This window comes from Quercus robur, chromosome 12, assembly GCF_932294415.1.
Source record: "Quercus robur chromosome 12, dhQueRobu3.1, whole genome shotgun sequence".
Classification (NCBI taxonomy): domain Eukaryota; kingdom Viridiplantae; phylum Streptophyta; class Magnoliopsida; order Fagales; family Fagaceae; genus Quercus; species Quercus robur.
This window is the reverse complement of record NC_065545.1, coordinates 3,869,712-3,887,671: the sequence shown is the minus strand read 5'-3', so window position 1 is coordinate 3,887,671 and position 17,960 is coordinate 3,869,712. Positions and strand designations below refer to the sequence as shown.

General features: G+C 33.9%; 2 protein-coding genes across 2 annotated transcripts; one reads left to right on the top strand and one right to left on the bottom strand.

The window, feature by feature from the left end:
• The first annotated feature begins 1,562 nt into the window (after window positions 1-1,562).
• On the top strand, window positions 1,563-6,546 carry LOC126710599 (enolase-like). Its single transcript, XM_050411140.1, has 17 exons — window positions 1,563-1,740; window positions 1,869-1,950; window positions 2,285-2,349; window positions 2,736-2,783; window positions 2,897-2,983; window positions 3,162-3,242; window positions 3,334-3,435; window positions 3,519-3,599; window positions 3,697-3,771; window positions 4,119-4,181; window positions 4,293-4,373; window positions 4,664-4,858; window positions 4,947-4,997; window positions 5,278-5,366; window positions 5,536-5,587; window positions 5,847-5,903; window positions 6,184-6,546. Exons 1-17 carry the CDS (start codon window positions 1,675-1,677, stop codon window positions 6,262-6,264), a joined length of 1,356 nt encoding a protein of 451 aa, XP_050267097.1. The 5' UTR covers window positions 1,563-1,674; the 3' UTR covers window positions 6,265-6,546.
• A 4,887-nt stretch (window positions 6,547-11,433) lies between these two features.
• LOC126709351 (peptidyl-prolyl cis-trans isomerase FKBP53) lies at window positions 11,434-17,178 on the bottom strand. Its single transcript, XM_050409562.1, has 11 exons — window positions 17,007-17,178; window positions 16,813-16,886; window positions 16,367-16,605; window positions 16,098-16,243; window positions 14,417-14,771; window positions 13,965-14,153; window positions 13,450-13,717; window positions 12,255-12,342; window positions 12,128-12,169; window positions 11,979-12,027; window positions 11,434-11,736 (listed from the first exon to the last, which is right to left on the bottom strand). Exons 1-11 carry the CDS (start codon window positions 17,017-17,019, stop codon window positions 11,658-11,660), a joined length of 1,542 nt encoding a protein of 513 aa, XP_050265519.1. The 5' UTR covers window positions 17,020-17,178; the 3' UTR covers window positions 11,434-11,657.
• Window positions 17,179-17,960: the final 782 nt, after the last annotated feature.

Genomic DNA, 17,960 nt, shown 5'->3' with positions numbered 1-17,960 from the left:
ACGCCAAAAAGTAAAACCATCAAACTGATCAAAGTAGCCCCTGATTATCAAAACTGAGTGCGCCTAATAGCACTCCTTTAAAAGTTATTCTAGTTAAATTCCACTTTTCAGACTGTCGGTTGAGTTATCAATGTACATAAAATTTCACAAGATTTTATTATTTTTATAAGGCCATGTTAATTGATGCCCTTATGACAATTGATAATAAATTAGGGTCATGCTAACGAGTATCTTTAGAATATTAATTAACAATCTAGTTAAATAAAATTTTTATGAGAAAATAAAAAAAAGTAATTAATGTTTTAACAATTTTTTTAATTTCCCATAAAAGTGATGTCAAAATTTTTTTAAAATGAATTGTTAACCAATATCCTAGATACACTCGTTAGCATTTCTCAATATATTATATTATAAATTTTTTTAAAGAAATATAAAAAACTGTCAAAAAAATTAATTGCTTTATCACTTTCTCATAAAATGTTTCTAAAAATAATTAGTAAACCAATACCTTTATGGCATTGGTTAACATTTACCTTTTCATAATGATTAGGATTCAACTTATCTTATCATACTTTCTCAAGAAAAAAAAAAAAATCTTCTCATATATCTAAATGAAATAAGATTCTTTCTCAAAAAAAAAAAAAGGAAATAAGATAATGATTATACGATAATCCACCACAACTTAAAAAAAGTATTGCATTCTCAAAAAAATAAAAAAAATTGTAAAAATATTATGAGATTTTATTATGTTATTAAACTTTTTTTAGTTTAATTTCTAAAATTCTTCTACAGGCTTTATAACCATCCAAATAAAAAAAAAATAATGTGAAAATTTGTTGGACCAGGCAATATTTAGTTAAAGAGAATGGAAGAAGAAAAATTATTATATGAGCAAGACGTTTGAAGCGCACCTCTCACAAGCCTATAAACCTCATGCCTAGAGAGAGGAGCTAAAAATTAATTTTCATGTGTTTGGTTAAAAGTAAAGAGAGGAAGAGAAAAGAAATTCAGAGATTAATGATTTTCGCGGATCTGACCAATTTTTTTTTTTTTTTTAATTTTTTACCTACCATTAATATCCACAAAATTGCTACTATATCGTCGGAAAATTTTGAAAGATTTGTGAAATTACTTTTATATCCTTATAATTAATGATATATTTAAAGTTTATAAAGATAAAATAGTAAATTTAATTAATTTATTTATTCTCTCCTCCCTCTTTACTTCTGCCTCCAAACACACCTAGAAAAATATTTTCTTTCCCTTTCCTTATTCTCTTCTCTCCCTTTCCCTAAACTCTCTAATTTCTATTTCTTGAGCACCCACCGATACTTCACCAAATATTTACCGCAGCAGCATATTCTTGATATTATTCCTTTTCACTTTTAATTTTCTTCTGTCATGAGTCCCCCGGGGCCCACGTAAAACTTTGACGAGCTTCGCGTGATGCCCAAGAAAAATCCATCTCAGCCGTACACATAAAACCACCTTTTTCAATCAACGGCGTAGATTTTGTAATCCGTGGTAGAAAACCACGTGCCATGACTATAAAAATGACCTCCAGAAGAACCTACTACGACAGTTTCATTTTCTTAAGAAAAAAATATAAAGCTGTGAGAGTGTGTGTGTTTTCTTGAGTGTGATACTACAAACAAACCTGGTGTGAATCGAAAAATGGCTACGATCAAGTTTATTAAGGCGCGTCAGATCTTCGATAGCCGTGGAAATCCCACCGTAGAAGTGAGTTTTCCTTCCATTTGTAACCGTCTGATCTGATGTGAGAAAAGAAAGGAAAATTTTAAAATAAAAAGCATGTTTGTGCTTTTAGAAAGAGAATTAAAAAGTCTGAATATGCATTTGATTTTCAGGTTGATGTTGGTGTTGAAGTTCCTGAACATAAAGGTTCACCGATTTTGGCTAGAGCTGCTGTGCCAAGCGGTGCTTCTACAGGTAAAAGCTTGTGTGTGTGTGTGTGTATGTGTTTTTTTTTTTTTTTTTTTTTTTTTTTTTTTTTTTTTTTAAATCGCTTTTTATTTTGTTTTATTATGATTGCTATCATTATGTACTTTTTTTTAACTTCAATTTATAAAAAAAAAAAAAATTGGGATGCATTTTAGGCTTTTGATTTTGTTGATTGCATGGTTTTAGTTTTGTTATTTGCGTGTGTGTGTGTGTGCATGTGTATTGATATGCATGTTTATTTGCATAAATTTATGTTTTGGTGGGTTTTGATGTTTAACACTAGTGGTTTACTAAGTCATTTATATATGATGTTGTTTTAAAGGTATCTATGAAGCCTTGGAGTTGAGGGATGGTGGAAAAGACTACCTTGGTAAAGGTGTCTCCAAGGTATTCCATTACTTTCATTTTTCTTTTGAAGTAATTATTTGTAAGCTCCTTTGACTGATATTAACTAGGATCGTTCTTTTTATTATGTGATAAATCATCATGGCCTCAATGTTATCTCTAAGCAAATGGAACAAGCTTTCTATGGAAATTGATTTTAAGGGCATGAACTAAAATCTTGATGTGGGTGTATCATTGTATGTGTTCCCCGGTGGATATTTTGTATGCTAGTAATGTCTATGGCAATGAAATGATTCTGTGCTATCAATATTCATTTGGGTTTTTTATAATTCGACTGTCTTTGTTCTTTACTGGTTTTTAGTTTCCCCTTTGATTTTGGTGGGGTGGAGTGAAAGTAATAATGATGATTTGGTTTCTTGATGGCGTAGGCAGTGGAGAATGTGAATAAAATCATTGGACCTGCTTTGCTTGGCAAGGTATGATAATATTATGTTTATGAAAGTTTGTTTTAATTTCTTTGGAGCCCATGAAAAGTGAACAGTTATTGATGCATTCGCATCTGCTTTTTTTCTGTATTATTGATTCACAGGACCCAACAGAGCAGACTAAAATTGACAATTACATGGTACAAGAGCTAGATGGAACTGTTAATGAATGGGGTTGGTGCAAGCAAAAGGTATGATCGTGATTAGTATTCGTGGGTTATAATAAGTCTTATTGCAGCTACCTATAACACACACACACACACACACACACACATATGTATGTATGTCTTATTTCAGCTCATTATTTAAATTTGTTTTCGCTCTATGAATTTCATGCTAATTGATGTTTCTTCCCTCTTGATTTTCCAGCTTGGAGCAAATGCTATATTGGCAGTATCCCTTGCTGTTTGTAAAGCTGGTGCCATGGTGAAGAAGATCCCCCTTTACCAGGTATAGGTGGTTTTGAAGATCGCTATTACTGACCCTGTTAATTTTAGCTGCATGCTGAGTGGTTCATTTTTGTTGTGTTTTAACCTTGCAGCACATTGCCAATCTTGCTGGGAACAAGACCTTAGTGCTTCCTGTACCTGCTTTCAATGTTATAAATGGAGGTTCCCATGCAGGCAACAAACTAGCTATGCAGGTAATTTGGATGATATTGCTTGTATATGATGAATAGTTAATGAACTTTTGTAATTGAAGTTCTTACTCTGTCTCTCTATGTAGGAATTTATGATTCTTCCTGTTGGGGCATCTTCTTTCACGGAAGCCATGAAGATGGGTGTAGAAGTATATCATCATCTGAAGGTGACTATTCTCATTCTTGATTTCATGTGCAAATTTTTAATAATAAACTAGCATGATTTGGGGGGCTTATTTTGCTTTTGCTTGTCTGTCTGTCCAGGCTGTAATTAAGAAGAAGTATGGGCAAGATGCCACTAATGTTGGTGATGAAGGTGGCTTTGCTCCTAATATTCAGGTTAGTATTGCTCTTAGTGTGCTGTTAGCCTATCAGGAAATGTTATTCGGAAGTGAGAAGTCTAACGGCTCTGTTACAACTGTTTTGTGAAACTGCTATCATACTCTTCTATGCCTTTGTATAAAATGTAAAATCAACAGGTCATATAGCTGATAGCTAAGTGGAAAAAATTGGCAAACCCTTATCCACAGATTTTTGGACTAAGGCTTAGTTGTTGTTGTCTAGTTAAATTTTGTATTTTTCACCTGTTCATCCTCAATTAACAACAATTTTGCTTCACCTTATCTATCACATGTCAGAGACCATGTATAATGTGGATAAAATAATGTTGTGATTTTGATTGACAGGAAAACAAAGAGGGTCTTGAATTGCTGAAGACTGCTATTGCAAAAGCTGGATATACGGGAAAGGTTAGTTATTTCATCTATTTGAATCTATTTTATCACTATTACTTCATTATTTCCTCTTGTAGCGAAGCTCATTATACAATATTGATGCATTTTTCTTGCCTTTTCTGACAGGTTGTTATTGGCATGGATGTTGCTGCATCAGAATTCTATGATAGCAAGGATAAGACCTATGACTTGAATTTCAAGGAAGAGGTAATTTGAGTTACATTTTTCCCTATGATCCATTTTTTGTATTTGATTTGACATAATTTTGAAAGACTCCTGTGTCTATTTTTATGTGCGTGATCAAAATAAGTTTGGTTAGGAGCATGCCAAGAGCCCTGTAGCTTAACTGGCACTTCTTTATATTTCCAACAAAGATGCTAAGGGTTCAAATCCCCCTTCCCCCAACTATTGAATTATCAAAAAGTTTGGTTAGAGCACATTGATTGCTTTAGTTTACTATCAATTAAGTTAGCTGAATAAATGAATCTCTGTTACAGAACAATGATGGATCACAAAAAATATCTGGAGACAGCTTGAAGAATGTTTACAAGTCATTTGTGTCTGATTATCCAATTGTGTCCATTGAGGATCCATTTGATCAAGATGACTGGGAACACTATGCCAAGATGACAGCTGAAATTGGCCAGCATGTGCAGATTGTTGGTGATGATCTTCTGGTGACAAACCCCAAGGTATTGAAAGGGAATATCTGTTAGTCCAAAGTCAAGAAAAAAAGTGGGAGGCAGTCTTTTAACTTATTTTTGTTCATTGTTGCTGCAGCGTGTGGAAAAAGCTATTCGGGAGAAGACCTGCAACGCCCTTCTGTTGAAGGTAGAACTTATTACCTTTAAAATCAGTCGAGCATCTAAGGATTGCCTTGTGGATGATGTTTTAGGATAATATGTTGGTAGTCATTTCTTTACTGCCATAGATTGCTTTACATAATTTTTTGGATTACTTGTTGATAGCTATTAATTTGCCATGGACTTGCAAAAACAACAGTATGGGAATTTTTTTTTTTTTTTTATACAACAGTATAGGAAATATCTGGATGGTCATGTTACTGAATTGGGAAAAAAAATAATTTCCCCTTGTGTCTATGATTGTTCAGGTGAATCAAATTGGTTCAGTAACTGAGAGTATTGAAGCAGTGAAAATGTCTAAACATGCTGGTTGGGGTGTCATGGCAAGCCACCGAAGGTATGACATGTCCACAATGTTCCAACCTTCTCCCCCCCCCCCCCCCCCCCCCCTCCCCTCCCCTCCCTCCCCTCCCCTCCCCCTCCCCCCGAACACACACACACACACACAAATAAAAACCTTGGCTCTAGCATTTTTGTTGCTGATGTTGTCTCTTTGTTCAATGTAGTGGTGAAACCGAGGATACCTTTATTGCAGACCTTTCAGTTGGATTGGCAACAGTAAGTGTTAGGCTAGTTCTTCATTGTAACTATTTAGTTTCTTTTTTGTGTGGAGGTTGTAGCTCTTTGTTTTTTCCTGTGTGAATATTGCTGCTTGTGTTAGGAGAATTTGATTTGAAGGAATTGTCTCTTGTTTGTTGGATTTGACTTTGTACTGCTACTTAAGAATTATCTCGTTTTTATATGTTTGCAGTATTAGGTGATAAATTTTTTGCTTGAGCTGATATGATCTGTATATATGTCCCTATTTGTTAAACAGGGCCAGATCAAGACTGGAGCTCCTTGCAGATCAGAACGCCTTGCTAAATACAACCAGGTAAATTGTTGTTTTGGGCCCTAACTGCTCTCTCTCTCTCTCTCTCTCTGCTTGTTCATCATAATCCTTGCCTCCAAAAATAACTCCTATAGTGCTAATTTTGGTTCCCTTATAATGTTTTTTTTTTCCTTCTCTATTTTCTTAGTAAATTTATTAGCTGCTCGAATGTCTCTCATACACCCACTGCATGATTTACGGTTACAAGAAATGATTGGGTCACTTATCAAAAAAAAAAGAAAAAGAAATGATTGGGTTAACCAATATTTTGCTTTGATATCAGCTTCTTAGGATAGAGGAAGAGCTTGGACCCGCAGCTGTCTATGCTGGATCGAAGTTCAGAGCACCCGTGCAGCCATACTGAGGTGGTTATCAGAATCACTGTGGAGTGTAGCGTCTATCAATAAGCTCCTTTATTATCTGGTTTTACGGGAGGTGTAAGTTTTGTGTTACTTTAAGCTTCTTTAGGAGCAGAGGATTTTACAGTCGGGTAAAGCTGAGAACTTTTGTCAAGAGTGAAGATTATAGTCGACTGGTTTGTATGTCTACTATGGAAAATCTATTTTGTTGATCAGAACCTTTTTATATGAAAGGTGCAACTTTGCCACTTGATTGTGGTGGTTGCATTATCTTACTAAGGATGAAATTTCCATGAGGCCTCCTTTTTTATTTATTTGCATTGCATTCAGCTGCTCCACAATTACATCACGCATTGGTAAGACGGCCACGCTGCACGCAGTATACATTTTAAGCGTGACTTTAGAGTTTAGAGTAAGAGCGACATAACGGAAAATCTTAATACACTAAGCATTACTGCTAAGCATTACTGCCATTGCACTTTTAGTATTACTACTATTACACACAGCATTACTACTGTTGCACTCTTTAGTATATTATTACTATTGCAATTTGCACACTTCGTACGCCCTATTTTTTAAAATTGGTTCATGTGGTATTGCGTAGACGGTGAGTGTTTAATAACTAATAAGAAATATGTCTACTCGTTAATGGAAATTTTTTCATGACTCTCCTTTTGCCTCCTCTAGTAGATGGTCCCCCATGTGGGCCTTTTTGTTTAACCCCTGAGACTTCGATATTAGAAATATCTCAGTGTCACTTTAGTCAACTGTTAGATATATAAGAAATGGTAGAGATTAGAACGGATATAATCATCTTCGAATCAGTTTTGATTATTTAAAGTTATAGGATAGAGATACTGGTGCGACTTATTTGAAGTACTTATAATATGAATGCTATCATTAATTTGCCACATTGAGAGCATTAAAATCAACATTCGACCCTCTGGTGGATGAAGGCCATTGTTTTCTTTCCTCTAATCTCTACAATAATTTTGTTACCATCTTAACACTGATAGTTGCTGGGGCTTGTCAGGAATGTTTTAGCTCCGAGGGTGGGATAATTTCCATTTTAGGTTGTTTTAATGTATAAAAGGAAAATTGAACGGATCATTTGTTGAGAGGGGATTTTTTGGCTCAACGTATCATCATGGATAAAAAAAAATTCAACTCAATTCAATCCATCACATAAGTCCAATCCACATGGATTGGGTCGGGTCGGGTTGAACCCATGAGTTGGACAATTTTTTATTATTATTATTATTATTAAATTGAGTAGGAAAAAATATATCACACTTGCCACTTGAGTTGATAAACAAAATATACATTAATATATAAACTAATATTTCAACTTAGTTGTAAACAAAATATAAATGAATTAGTATCCTAATTCACTTATAAACAAAATATACACGAGTTCTTAATTCAGTTATAAACAAAATATATTTAAAATTTTAATTTTTTTTATTAATTATATAATATATTTAAATATATATTAAAAGAATTAATAAGATTTTATATTATATATGATAGTAGGAACTGAGGAAGTGCTCTATAACTGGTGTTTTTTTTTTTTTTTTTTTTTTTTTTTTTTTTTAAATTTTTTAATTTATAATTTATTAAATATATAATATATTTTAAACATATATTAAAATATGGGTGGGTCGGGTCGAGTTTGGTGGGTTTGTAATTTTATGATCCAAACCTAACCCGACCCGCTATAAAAAAAAAAATTTATAACCTAATCCAACCCATCAAGCCCTAAAAATCGACACAACCTGGCAGGTTGGGTTGGGTCAGGTCAGGTTTTGCAGGTTTTTTGCACACCCCTAGTTGTAAAAGGATGTTTTGTCTTGGGATGAAGATTGTCCAAAGAATCTTAGAGGGTGTTTGGATTAATGAAAACTGAGTTATATAACTTAGTTTTCATCATGCAAAACCCAAAACATGTGTGGCTCACAGAAGAAATGGTTGTTTGGCATAATTTTTGAGTCATGTTCTCATCACGAAACAAAAAAAATTTTAGTTTTGAGTAACAAGAACGGGAACAAGATTTTGGAGTTTCCAAATCATGAAATTTGGGTTTCTGTGGGAAAAGTGTTAATACTGTTGTGCTTTAATTAATTTCTTTTTCATTTTCAGACTACTCAAGCTACACTTTACTTTAATTCTTTTAATTTTCACTTTGTTAGAGCATTCCTATCAGATGTGCCAAATATTTGGCATTTGGCACACCAAATACCAAAAAACCCTTCTCATGAGATGTTTTAAATGCTATAATATTTAGCACACATGAACAGTACCATTTCATCTTTAGCAGACAAAAATGCTAATATATATATATATTCATTTTCTCTCTTCTTTTATGACTTTTCTTTCTTTTTCCTCTTGCTTTTTTCTTCTTTCTTTCTCTGGAATCTCCGCCTCTTCCTTATCTTTTGTCACTCCCTCTTCTCTTTTTCTTTTTCTTTCTTCTCCAGAATCTTCACCTCTCCCTTTTTCTTTTTTTCTTTTTTCCGTCACTTTCTCTGCGCCTCTCTCTCTCTCTTTGCTTTTTTCTCCGCCTAGATCATTGCCATTGAGATCGATCGTCGCCGTGGAGTTTGGCCTCACTGATGAGGTCGACTGGTAGAGATTGCATGTAAGTTTGCCCCCCCCCCCCCCCCTCTTTTTTTTTGGTTGTGGATTCCATGTGATTGTGGGTGGTGGTGGAGTTGGGTTGATTTAATGTGATTTGGGTTGTATAAATGGAGTTGATTCATCTCTTCATTTTTTTTTTTTTGAGAGTTTAGTGTTGATTTTGGGGATTTTTTTTTAAAAGTAGTATTGGGAGTTGGTGGCAGCTGGTGGATTTTTGTTGGTGGTGGTGGGTTGTACTTGTGGGTGATGGTGGTGGGTTGTACCTGTGGGTGGTAGTGGCGGGCTGTGCTTGTGTATGGTGGTGGGTTTATTACAGTTCTGTGCTTGTGTTTGTGTATGGTGGTGATTTTTTATTTTGTAATTTTTTATGTTGAAATTTTTTTAAATATTATTTTAATGTATAGAATTGAAAAATAGAAAATGTGATAAATGATGAATTGTAAAATGGTGTGTTAAAATAATAAAGTATGCTTTTTGATGTGTCAAAATGGCATATTTATGAAATAGTTGATGGGAATGCTTTTAGGAGATATACGAGTTATAGTAAGGATAGAGATAGAGATATGAGTTATAGGTTTTGGGCAATCCAAACAGGCTCTTAATATCTTATGATGTCACCTATGATCCCACCCTCTAACAAGGGAGGGAATAAGAGCACCCATCATTAATGAGAAGAGTGATGGTATTGTTAGCACTCATCATTAAGGCGGAGGCTAGCTAATAGCTAGGGGTGTAATCGGTTCGGTTTCGGTCGGTTTTCTAAGTGTTGGCCAACTGAAATTGAAATTTTTGGTATGTGAAATTCTTAACCGAAACCGATCGAAGTAATTGGAAATCAATCGGTTTAGGTTGGATTTTAGTTTCAATGGATTTTTTCAGTTTCCTTATCATTTATTTTCTAAGAAAGCAAACAAAGAAAAAAAAATAAATAAAGAAATTGGCCCAGAGAAAAGAAGCAAAGAACAAACTCAAAATATAAACCTAGCAAACTTAAATCCAAGCAAAAAGAGTGATGGCATTCTTCTGATCTCCCTTCTCATCTAATCTTTAATAAAGAAACCAACTAGCACAAGCAACGAAGCACATGGGTTTTTTCAAAACCCTAACTTTATTTGCACATAAAAATTGAAAAAATAGCATTGATTCAATATTAAATAACCCCAAAATATATAAAAAAAGAGAGGAAGTTATGGAGAAATTAAAGAGAGAGAGAGAGAGAGAGAGAGAGAGAGAGAGAGAGGGTCACTATGAGAATGAAAAGATTAGGTCGGCGTAGAGAGGCCGATGTGTGGAGATCGGTGTGTGGAGGCCAGCGTAGGGAGGCCGGTGAGTGGAGGCGGCATGTGAAGCGGTGAGAGAAGAGGAGGGCTGAAGAGTGAAGGTTGTGAGAATGAAAGTAAAATGTGTGGGCTGTGGGTATTGGTAGGGTTTTTAACTTTTGTTTTTATAGTTAAATTAGATTAGGTTTAATTGGGTTAATTATATATCTAATTAGTAATTAGTTTAATTATACTTACTTATTCTAAAAATAAAATGAAAACATGGAAAAGGGAAAATGACCGGATCTAATTCTTATAATTCATTGATTCCTATCAAAAACAAGAAAGGGCCAGATCATATAAAAGAAAAAAAGAAAGGCCCAAATGGTTTTATAAAAAATGAAAAGGCCAAACATATATGGCAGGCCCAAATATGTATAGGAGGCCTGATGCCCAAATATTATATATTATATATTTTATGTAAAATATATTATAATATGTTCGGTTCGGTTTCAGTCGATTCGATGTATTCAAACCTAAAACTGAAACAGAACTGAAATTTTCGGTTTTTAAAAATTAAAAACCAAAATCGAAACCAAACCGAATCAAAACTAAACCGAAATTTTGGCAATCGTTTGGTTAGTTTCAACCGGTTTTTTCGGTTCAATTTTGTGCACACCCTTACTAATAGCCGTGGTTACACTCTCTTTGCAACATTTAGGTAGCAGTAATTGAACAAGTTAGCCAGCCGCGGAATTTTGTAACATAACCTACTAAAATTTTTTGTTGCAAGTAACTGAATATGCTTGAAAAACTACTGCATTTAAGATTTAATGTAACTGTCCTTATTTTTTTGATATACCAAACTCTATTCTTGATGTATTAACTAGTCTATTGACTCCATTCTTGATATATATATAAACAAACAAACAGTAGTCTATTCAAGTACATATCATTACTCTTAACATACTTCCAAATTCACATTCCCAATACAATGTTTCATGTTCCCATAACTTCAAACATACAGGAGTATCCTAAGTATAAATCCCACTTCATCCATTTTTTGTCCCCTATAACATACTTTCAAAATTCACATTCCCAATACAATGTTTCATGTTTCACAAGTTTTCCCTCAAAAAAAAAAAAAAATGATTCACAAGTATAAACCAAGTAACATTATATGTAAAAATTTCAACGAGGATGTTACACAGTTGGACGTAATCCAAGTGAGCTCACATCAACGAGCACTTTGATTGCACATTGTATAATTGGAAAATATTGCGCAAAATAATAATTTTTATAACTCATTTTATGAGTCAAGTAATTAATATATAATTCAAACACTAGAATTTTCAAACAAAATTTTTGCTCAACCAGTTCCCAGATTGAAACAATGGTTCCATTTTTTTCGTAATCTTACATCCTCATGATAACAAACCTCTAATTTTTGCAGAAAGCAAGAACCTCAAAAAACTTACAAGGAAAACACAAAAGCAACATCATCAACGAACATCAACCAACTCTACATCAAACATGAGCCATGAATTTGGTGGTATCTTCCCTGCAGTTTTAGCTCCATAGCTGCATAAAAAGAATTTATATAAATATGCCTGATTGGGACATCCAAAGCTTTGTAGGGTGAGGCCCTTGCTTGTTATAACCAAAAATAAACAGGAGCCAGAAAGAGTGCATCAACACTTATCATCCCACCAAAGGTGGAACAATACAAGAAACAAGACAATAAAATGCAAAGCAAAACGTTTTTTTAAAAAAAAAAAAAAAAAAATCAAATGCAAAACCGAACTATTCGATTAGTTGCATACCCCATTGATGGTGGAATAGTGAGTCTTCTTTTGTCCCCAATACGCATGCCTGAGGATTTAGTACACATAATAATATGTAAAAGCTGCTTTGCAGAGGATATTAAATGTACAGACAAGTAGAATCAAGGTTTAGTCCTTCAGAAAATTACCATTAACACCAACATCCCATCCCTTAATAACATGTCCTATACCTGCAAGACCAAAAGAAAAAAAAAAATGTTAACACAGAAAACAAACCTGAGTTCCAGACATTCGTCATATCAAATTTTATAGTACCTAGACGGAATTTAAAGGGTGCCCTTCCCACATTCGAGTCAAAAATTTTGCCGTTGCTTTTAAGTTTGCCAATGTAGTGGACACTGACCTGAAAATAAAACAATTACAGTTAATTGAAAGAAGAGAAAAATTCATTGGATATTACTCTGTTTACAAGAACTTGGAAATAAATCTAGATTATTATTCTATGAATGTCTTTTATTCATACATATTCGTGACTTGAGAGCTTGATTATGTTTTAACCGATATCCATAGTATACTCCATGCATACTTGGGCCTCTTCTTTCATTAATAAAGTTTTGTTGCTTATAAAAAAAGAAAGGAAAAAAAGATCTATATATAGACTCATGGTCATAATGCATTGGATAATGCAATAGCCAGAGATAAAAAATCCAGGTGCAACAGGCCTACACCACAAAATTTATTTGATTTTATAGTGTCGTGAGTTACTGACTAGGACCAAACAATAGAAAAGCTGAAGCCCCATTGAAGCCATGCACTGGATGAGCATAACACTAACTAGAGTGATTAATGCTGTGAATTTTAACTCCTTATATCGTCGCACTAAAGTTTCTTAGCAATTATAAGCTATGGGAACTCCATCTAACAGCTTACTATAAAGGCTCTTAGAGCATTCGCATCAGCTTGTGCAAAAGTTCTTATCTATTTTAGCATATGAACCCTTTTTTTTTTTTTTTTTTTTTTTTTTTTTTTTTATATTTTACCTAACCATTTTTTCAAAACACCCACATTTGATTATTTATCTATACCGCCATTTCATTAAATATCAATTTTCATGATTTTTTAAAATCATTTTTCTCTCTTCACACAGAAGAATCACCATCTACTCTTTTCCTTCACCCTCGGAAACGCAAAGAAACAATACAAAATTGTTTTGCATAAGCTATAATAACTTGTATATTTGCACAAGCAATGTAGCAAAATTCCATTTTGCACAATGGATACATAAACTGATGCAGATGTTTTTTTGGGGTTTATTAGACAAATTTTGGACCTTAAACTATTTTACATTTTTAATACACCCGATGCTTTACTTTGTTAAATATGAGAAAAATTCAAAAGTCAGTAAACCAAAAGGAAATATAAATGACTCCCGTCGAAACATAATATCTTTTAAGTTAAAGGCCAAGGCTTAAATGTGGCACTTGACCACCAGTATTAAACAAAGACTAACCTGTTTTCCAGGAGAAGCTCTTTTGCCATCTGGTTTGCCCATTTGTAGCTCCTCAATAACCAACCCATTTGCAAAGGTTCTCACTTGAGATGACTTGACTTCACTTTGTTTTTCCTCTACCTCCTTATTTCCCACAGCTGAAACAGTTTGATCCACAGTAGCTTTTCCTTCACCCTCCTGAGTTGTCGACTTCTTCTTCTTTTTCTTCTTTTTTTTCTCCTCTGAGGAATTTTTCCCAGTAACATTGTCCAAATCAACACCAAGGTCCCTGTGCACATGTACAGACAAAACTCATGTTAATAACATGTAAACTATATGAATTTCAACAATATAAGCAATTAGAAATCTTTCTTTTTTTCATTTTTCTTTTTTTGTGATAAAGTATAGAGTAAATGCATATATTTAACAAGATGTACAAGAAAAGTTCAAGGGCACAGTTTGAGCATACAGGATATATACTCAACTGTCCTTATAGTCAAATACATCAACTAAAAAAATGAGAAATCTGTTCTCACTTCTTGTTAGATAGCTTATGATCATGATCATTCTCAACAGGTGAAGCTTGGTTCAGATTAGAACTCCTCTTTAACTCAGGCTGCTTTTCATCCTCAATAGGAACATTGATTTCGGTGTTGTTACCAGATTCAAGAGCCTCTCCCTCTTTAGCCTGTTCTTTTCGCTTCTTCTTGTTTTTCTTCTTTTGCCTGACATTGTTTTTAGGAATGGCTTAGCATATAGACACTAAATTAACTATTTCAGAGGCTTCCCAGCTCACAGGATACATTTTTTTTTTTTTTGATAAGTAGCTCACAGAATGAATATTAAGAGATAAATTTTTTTTTGAAGCTACATTACCATACACCAAGTGCATCAAGTATAGAAAAACTAACATAAGTTCTGACCAAAATAAGAAAAAACTGAAGAAGCAAGTATCAATGGTAACAGAAAATAGGTGGATCCATCACACCTTTCTGGATGATCATCTGGGTCTACGCTTTCAACCTTTCTTTTTAAGCCAGTAGCTTGATCACCATCTTTTGTTTTCTTCTTCTTCTTCTTGGTTTTCTCAGATGCTTTCTTTTCTATCTGTTCTGCTTCTGCTTCAGGCTTCTGAATATTCAAGTTGCTTTTATGCTCAGTAGAAACCGGAAAACCATCTTCGTCTTCACTTTCCAAAACAGGGGAGCTATGACTCTTGACAACAATTTGTTGTTGAGATTCTCTATGGTCCTCAGAGTCACTTGATCGATTCTTCTTTTTTCGTTTTTGCTGGCCATTGCCATTTGTAGCCTTCTCATCATCCACTATTTCCTCTATTACAACTGCAATAAAAAGAAAAAACAAACAAAAGAAGTCAAAGACAGCAAATATCTAGTACAATATATAACTTACTAACAACTATTTGATTGTAAGTATTGTACACCGAAGTGTCACCGACAAACCAATGTGGCAAAAGTACATAATCACAAAAGCAGTTCAACCCCACTATGCTAATGCAGTGAAAAATATTACAACATTGGCTTAAAGTACATGATATTTGATAAAGATGCAAGTTGGGTCAGGTTATAAAAACCAAGCCTACCATGGATAATTGATAATTCCAAAAAATCTAAGACTCACATGCATGCTCACATATACGCTGACATCAGACATCAGAAGCCCATCCTAAATTATAGATCAAAAAAATACCAGCCCCCTTCAAATGATAAAGAGACAGTGCAACATGAAGCACTCCTTATAGAAGGGGAGTGGGGCACTTATTTAATTTTTTCATCTACAATTTCCCTAATATGTTAATTTAGTTTCCACACAACTCTTACTAGTAGCACTGATACTATTAATAATTAAAACAACATAGGAATAAAAATATAGCTACTACCAACAAGACCACCCAAGCTTAACAGTCATTGAGGTACTCTTATAAGCTTGCATTCTCAAGTTCAGCTTACCAACTTAAAAATTAGAACCAATTACGTTCTATGTATATATAACCTCGTGACCTGTCATTTCAACCTGGACACTGCCCACATAATCAGGTCTGCCATACTTTGATGCAGAAGCAAGCCAAACCAATCCAAATTAGATTAGTTGTGTTGATTTGAGTTGGTGGGGTTAACCAGAGCCAAATTGTAGCAGCATTTGGGGAGAATTTTGATCCAGCTTGAGTCTGAATTTTATGCAATTATCAAATTTATTAGCAAGTAGCCAGCCCTCTCTCTCTCTCTCTCTCTCACACACACACACACACACACCTAACCTCTTCTAATTTTTTTATTAGATATGATTTGATCCTTAGAGATACCACCACCTTAACCAATATCCAAAGTTTCAGATAATCCTATATAATTCTTTTGGTGCGCAAGGCATAAAAATCTTCTAGAAAAGTCTCCTCCAATGTTAAAGAACTAAAAAAAAATCAAAGAATAGTTTTTTCTCAAAAACTTCCATTCAATTTGATGCTTCCTTTTATATGAAATCCAATTCTTTTAACTTAGTCACATCTGGATCCCAAGAATATGCTAATTTATTTGAAACATAAAATATTAAATAGCACATAGACTACACTACACAGGATGTAGACCAGATAAGTAGCAAGAAGAAGAAAAATGAAGTTTAGAAGTTAGCAGTCTTCCAAAATGTCAACCTACCTCCGCTATTTGGAACATGTGAAGGGTTGTACATATCAAGATCACTATCATCAATGAAATCATCCTCATCCTCATATCCGTCTTCAGAATCAAACTCAGATGATTCGTCAGAGTTTGTGTCAGCAATATCCTCCCCAAAAGAATCACTTCACATAGTAGTAAGGGGAATATAAACCATGGCAAAGCAAAAAAAAAGAATTGCAATGAAAACTGCAAAGTAATAGAACTTCCATTTAAATCAATTCCAAGACAATCAATCAAAAGGATACGAATCATAGTCATCAAGAACACCGTCTCCTTCATTGGCCACAAAATAACCAGAGAGATGAATGCTTCGAGGGCCAATCACTGAGAAGGCTACTAAATCATCACTCTGAAACTCAAGGCTTAATGGGCACGTCTCGTTCTTATCCGGTAACAAAGAACACAAGAAAATTGGGCTCTTGTGTCCTACATGACACTGAAGTATACACCTTTCAGCTGATGATGAGCCAAGGCCTAATGTTGCCTGAATTTGCACACAACACAACATACATTAGCAAGCAAAAATTGATTTACAAACTCTTAATATAAAATCTCTAACACCCAGTTCAATATACAAATTTCTAAAATCCCCAAAAATTTTGATGGGTCAATTATACCAAATAATTATAGGTATATGGTTCAAATGGAAAATACCCAATTTGTAAAAACTTCAAAACTTTTTAAACAGAACCTGAGTAACGTGAAGCTTTCCTTCAACATTGTCTGAGTGATAAGGGTATGTTTTGCCAGGTTTTACTTCAATTCCTGAGAATCAAAACCAGAAAAAAAAAACACTCACACAAATACATAAAAGATACATACAAACAAAGAATACCTAGAAATGATTAGTTAACAGAATTAGGGACATTGATGAAAAAGGCTTACCCCAGAAACCCATATTTTCAGAGATGAAAGAAAATGGTGGAGAGAGAGAGAGAGAGTGTGTGTGTGTATCGAAGATTTTCTCTTAAACCCTAGCTATGGCTTTTAAAAGAGTTAAATCTTAAACCCCAACACGCCGCGAGCTAGGGTTTCTACTTTGTACTGCTGGTATCACGCACAATGCATGTGACCGTGTTTGTAAGCTAGACATGTGCTACCAGATTTTTTTTTTTAATTATTATTGTTATTTATGGGTATTTCTATTTTCTAGTACTTTCGTATATGGCAATAGCAGCTCCTACTCTGTGCAAGTGGAAGTGGGCCTTAATTTTCTACTTTTTGGGCTTTTGCTCATGGTTTGATCCAGGCCCTTTAGGCATGACTTCTTTTAACTTTTTTTTTTTTTTAATTGAAAATTACATTTTACGGTCCTAAACTATACTCCAGACTATACTTTACACTTTAATATTTTTGAATGCTCATTCTGCATCACAAACTATGATCATTGTTATACTTTGCACTCGACGTTAAGTTTGTCGTTAAATAGGATATAATTTAGAGTGGTAAAGTGTAATTTTTTTTTTCACTAAGATTTATTTGATAACAAAATATAAAGAAAAAAGTACACAAAACCTCTCTTGATGTTATCCATAAAATATAGCACCCTCCTGAAAATTTGAGTGTGTTTTAGGCACAAACAATTAGTTGAGGCATTTAAGCCTTATTATTTTCCAACGTAACACAAACCCTATATGGTTTTATCATTTTTATCTTTAAAATATATTTTTTTTTGTAAGGGACTATGCCTTTGCTATTATATTTTTTGTGAAAGGCCCACTAGTTAGAATCAAGCCATTTATGGTGCACAATACTATTATTTATTTGCTTATATATATATATATATATATATAAAAGTTGTCCAAAAGTTTTATTAAAATTTAAATAGTAAGGAAATAG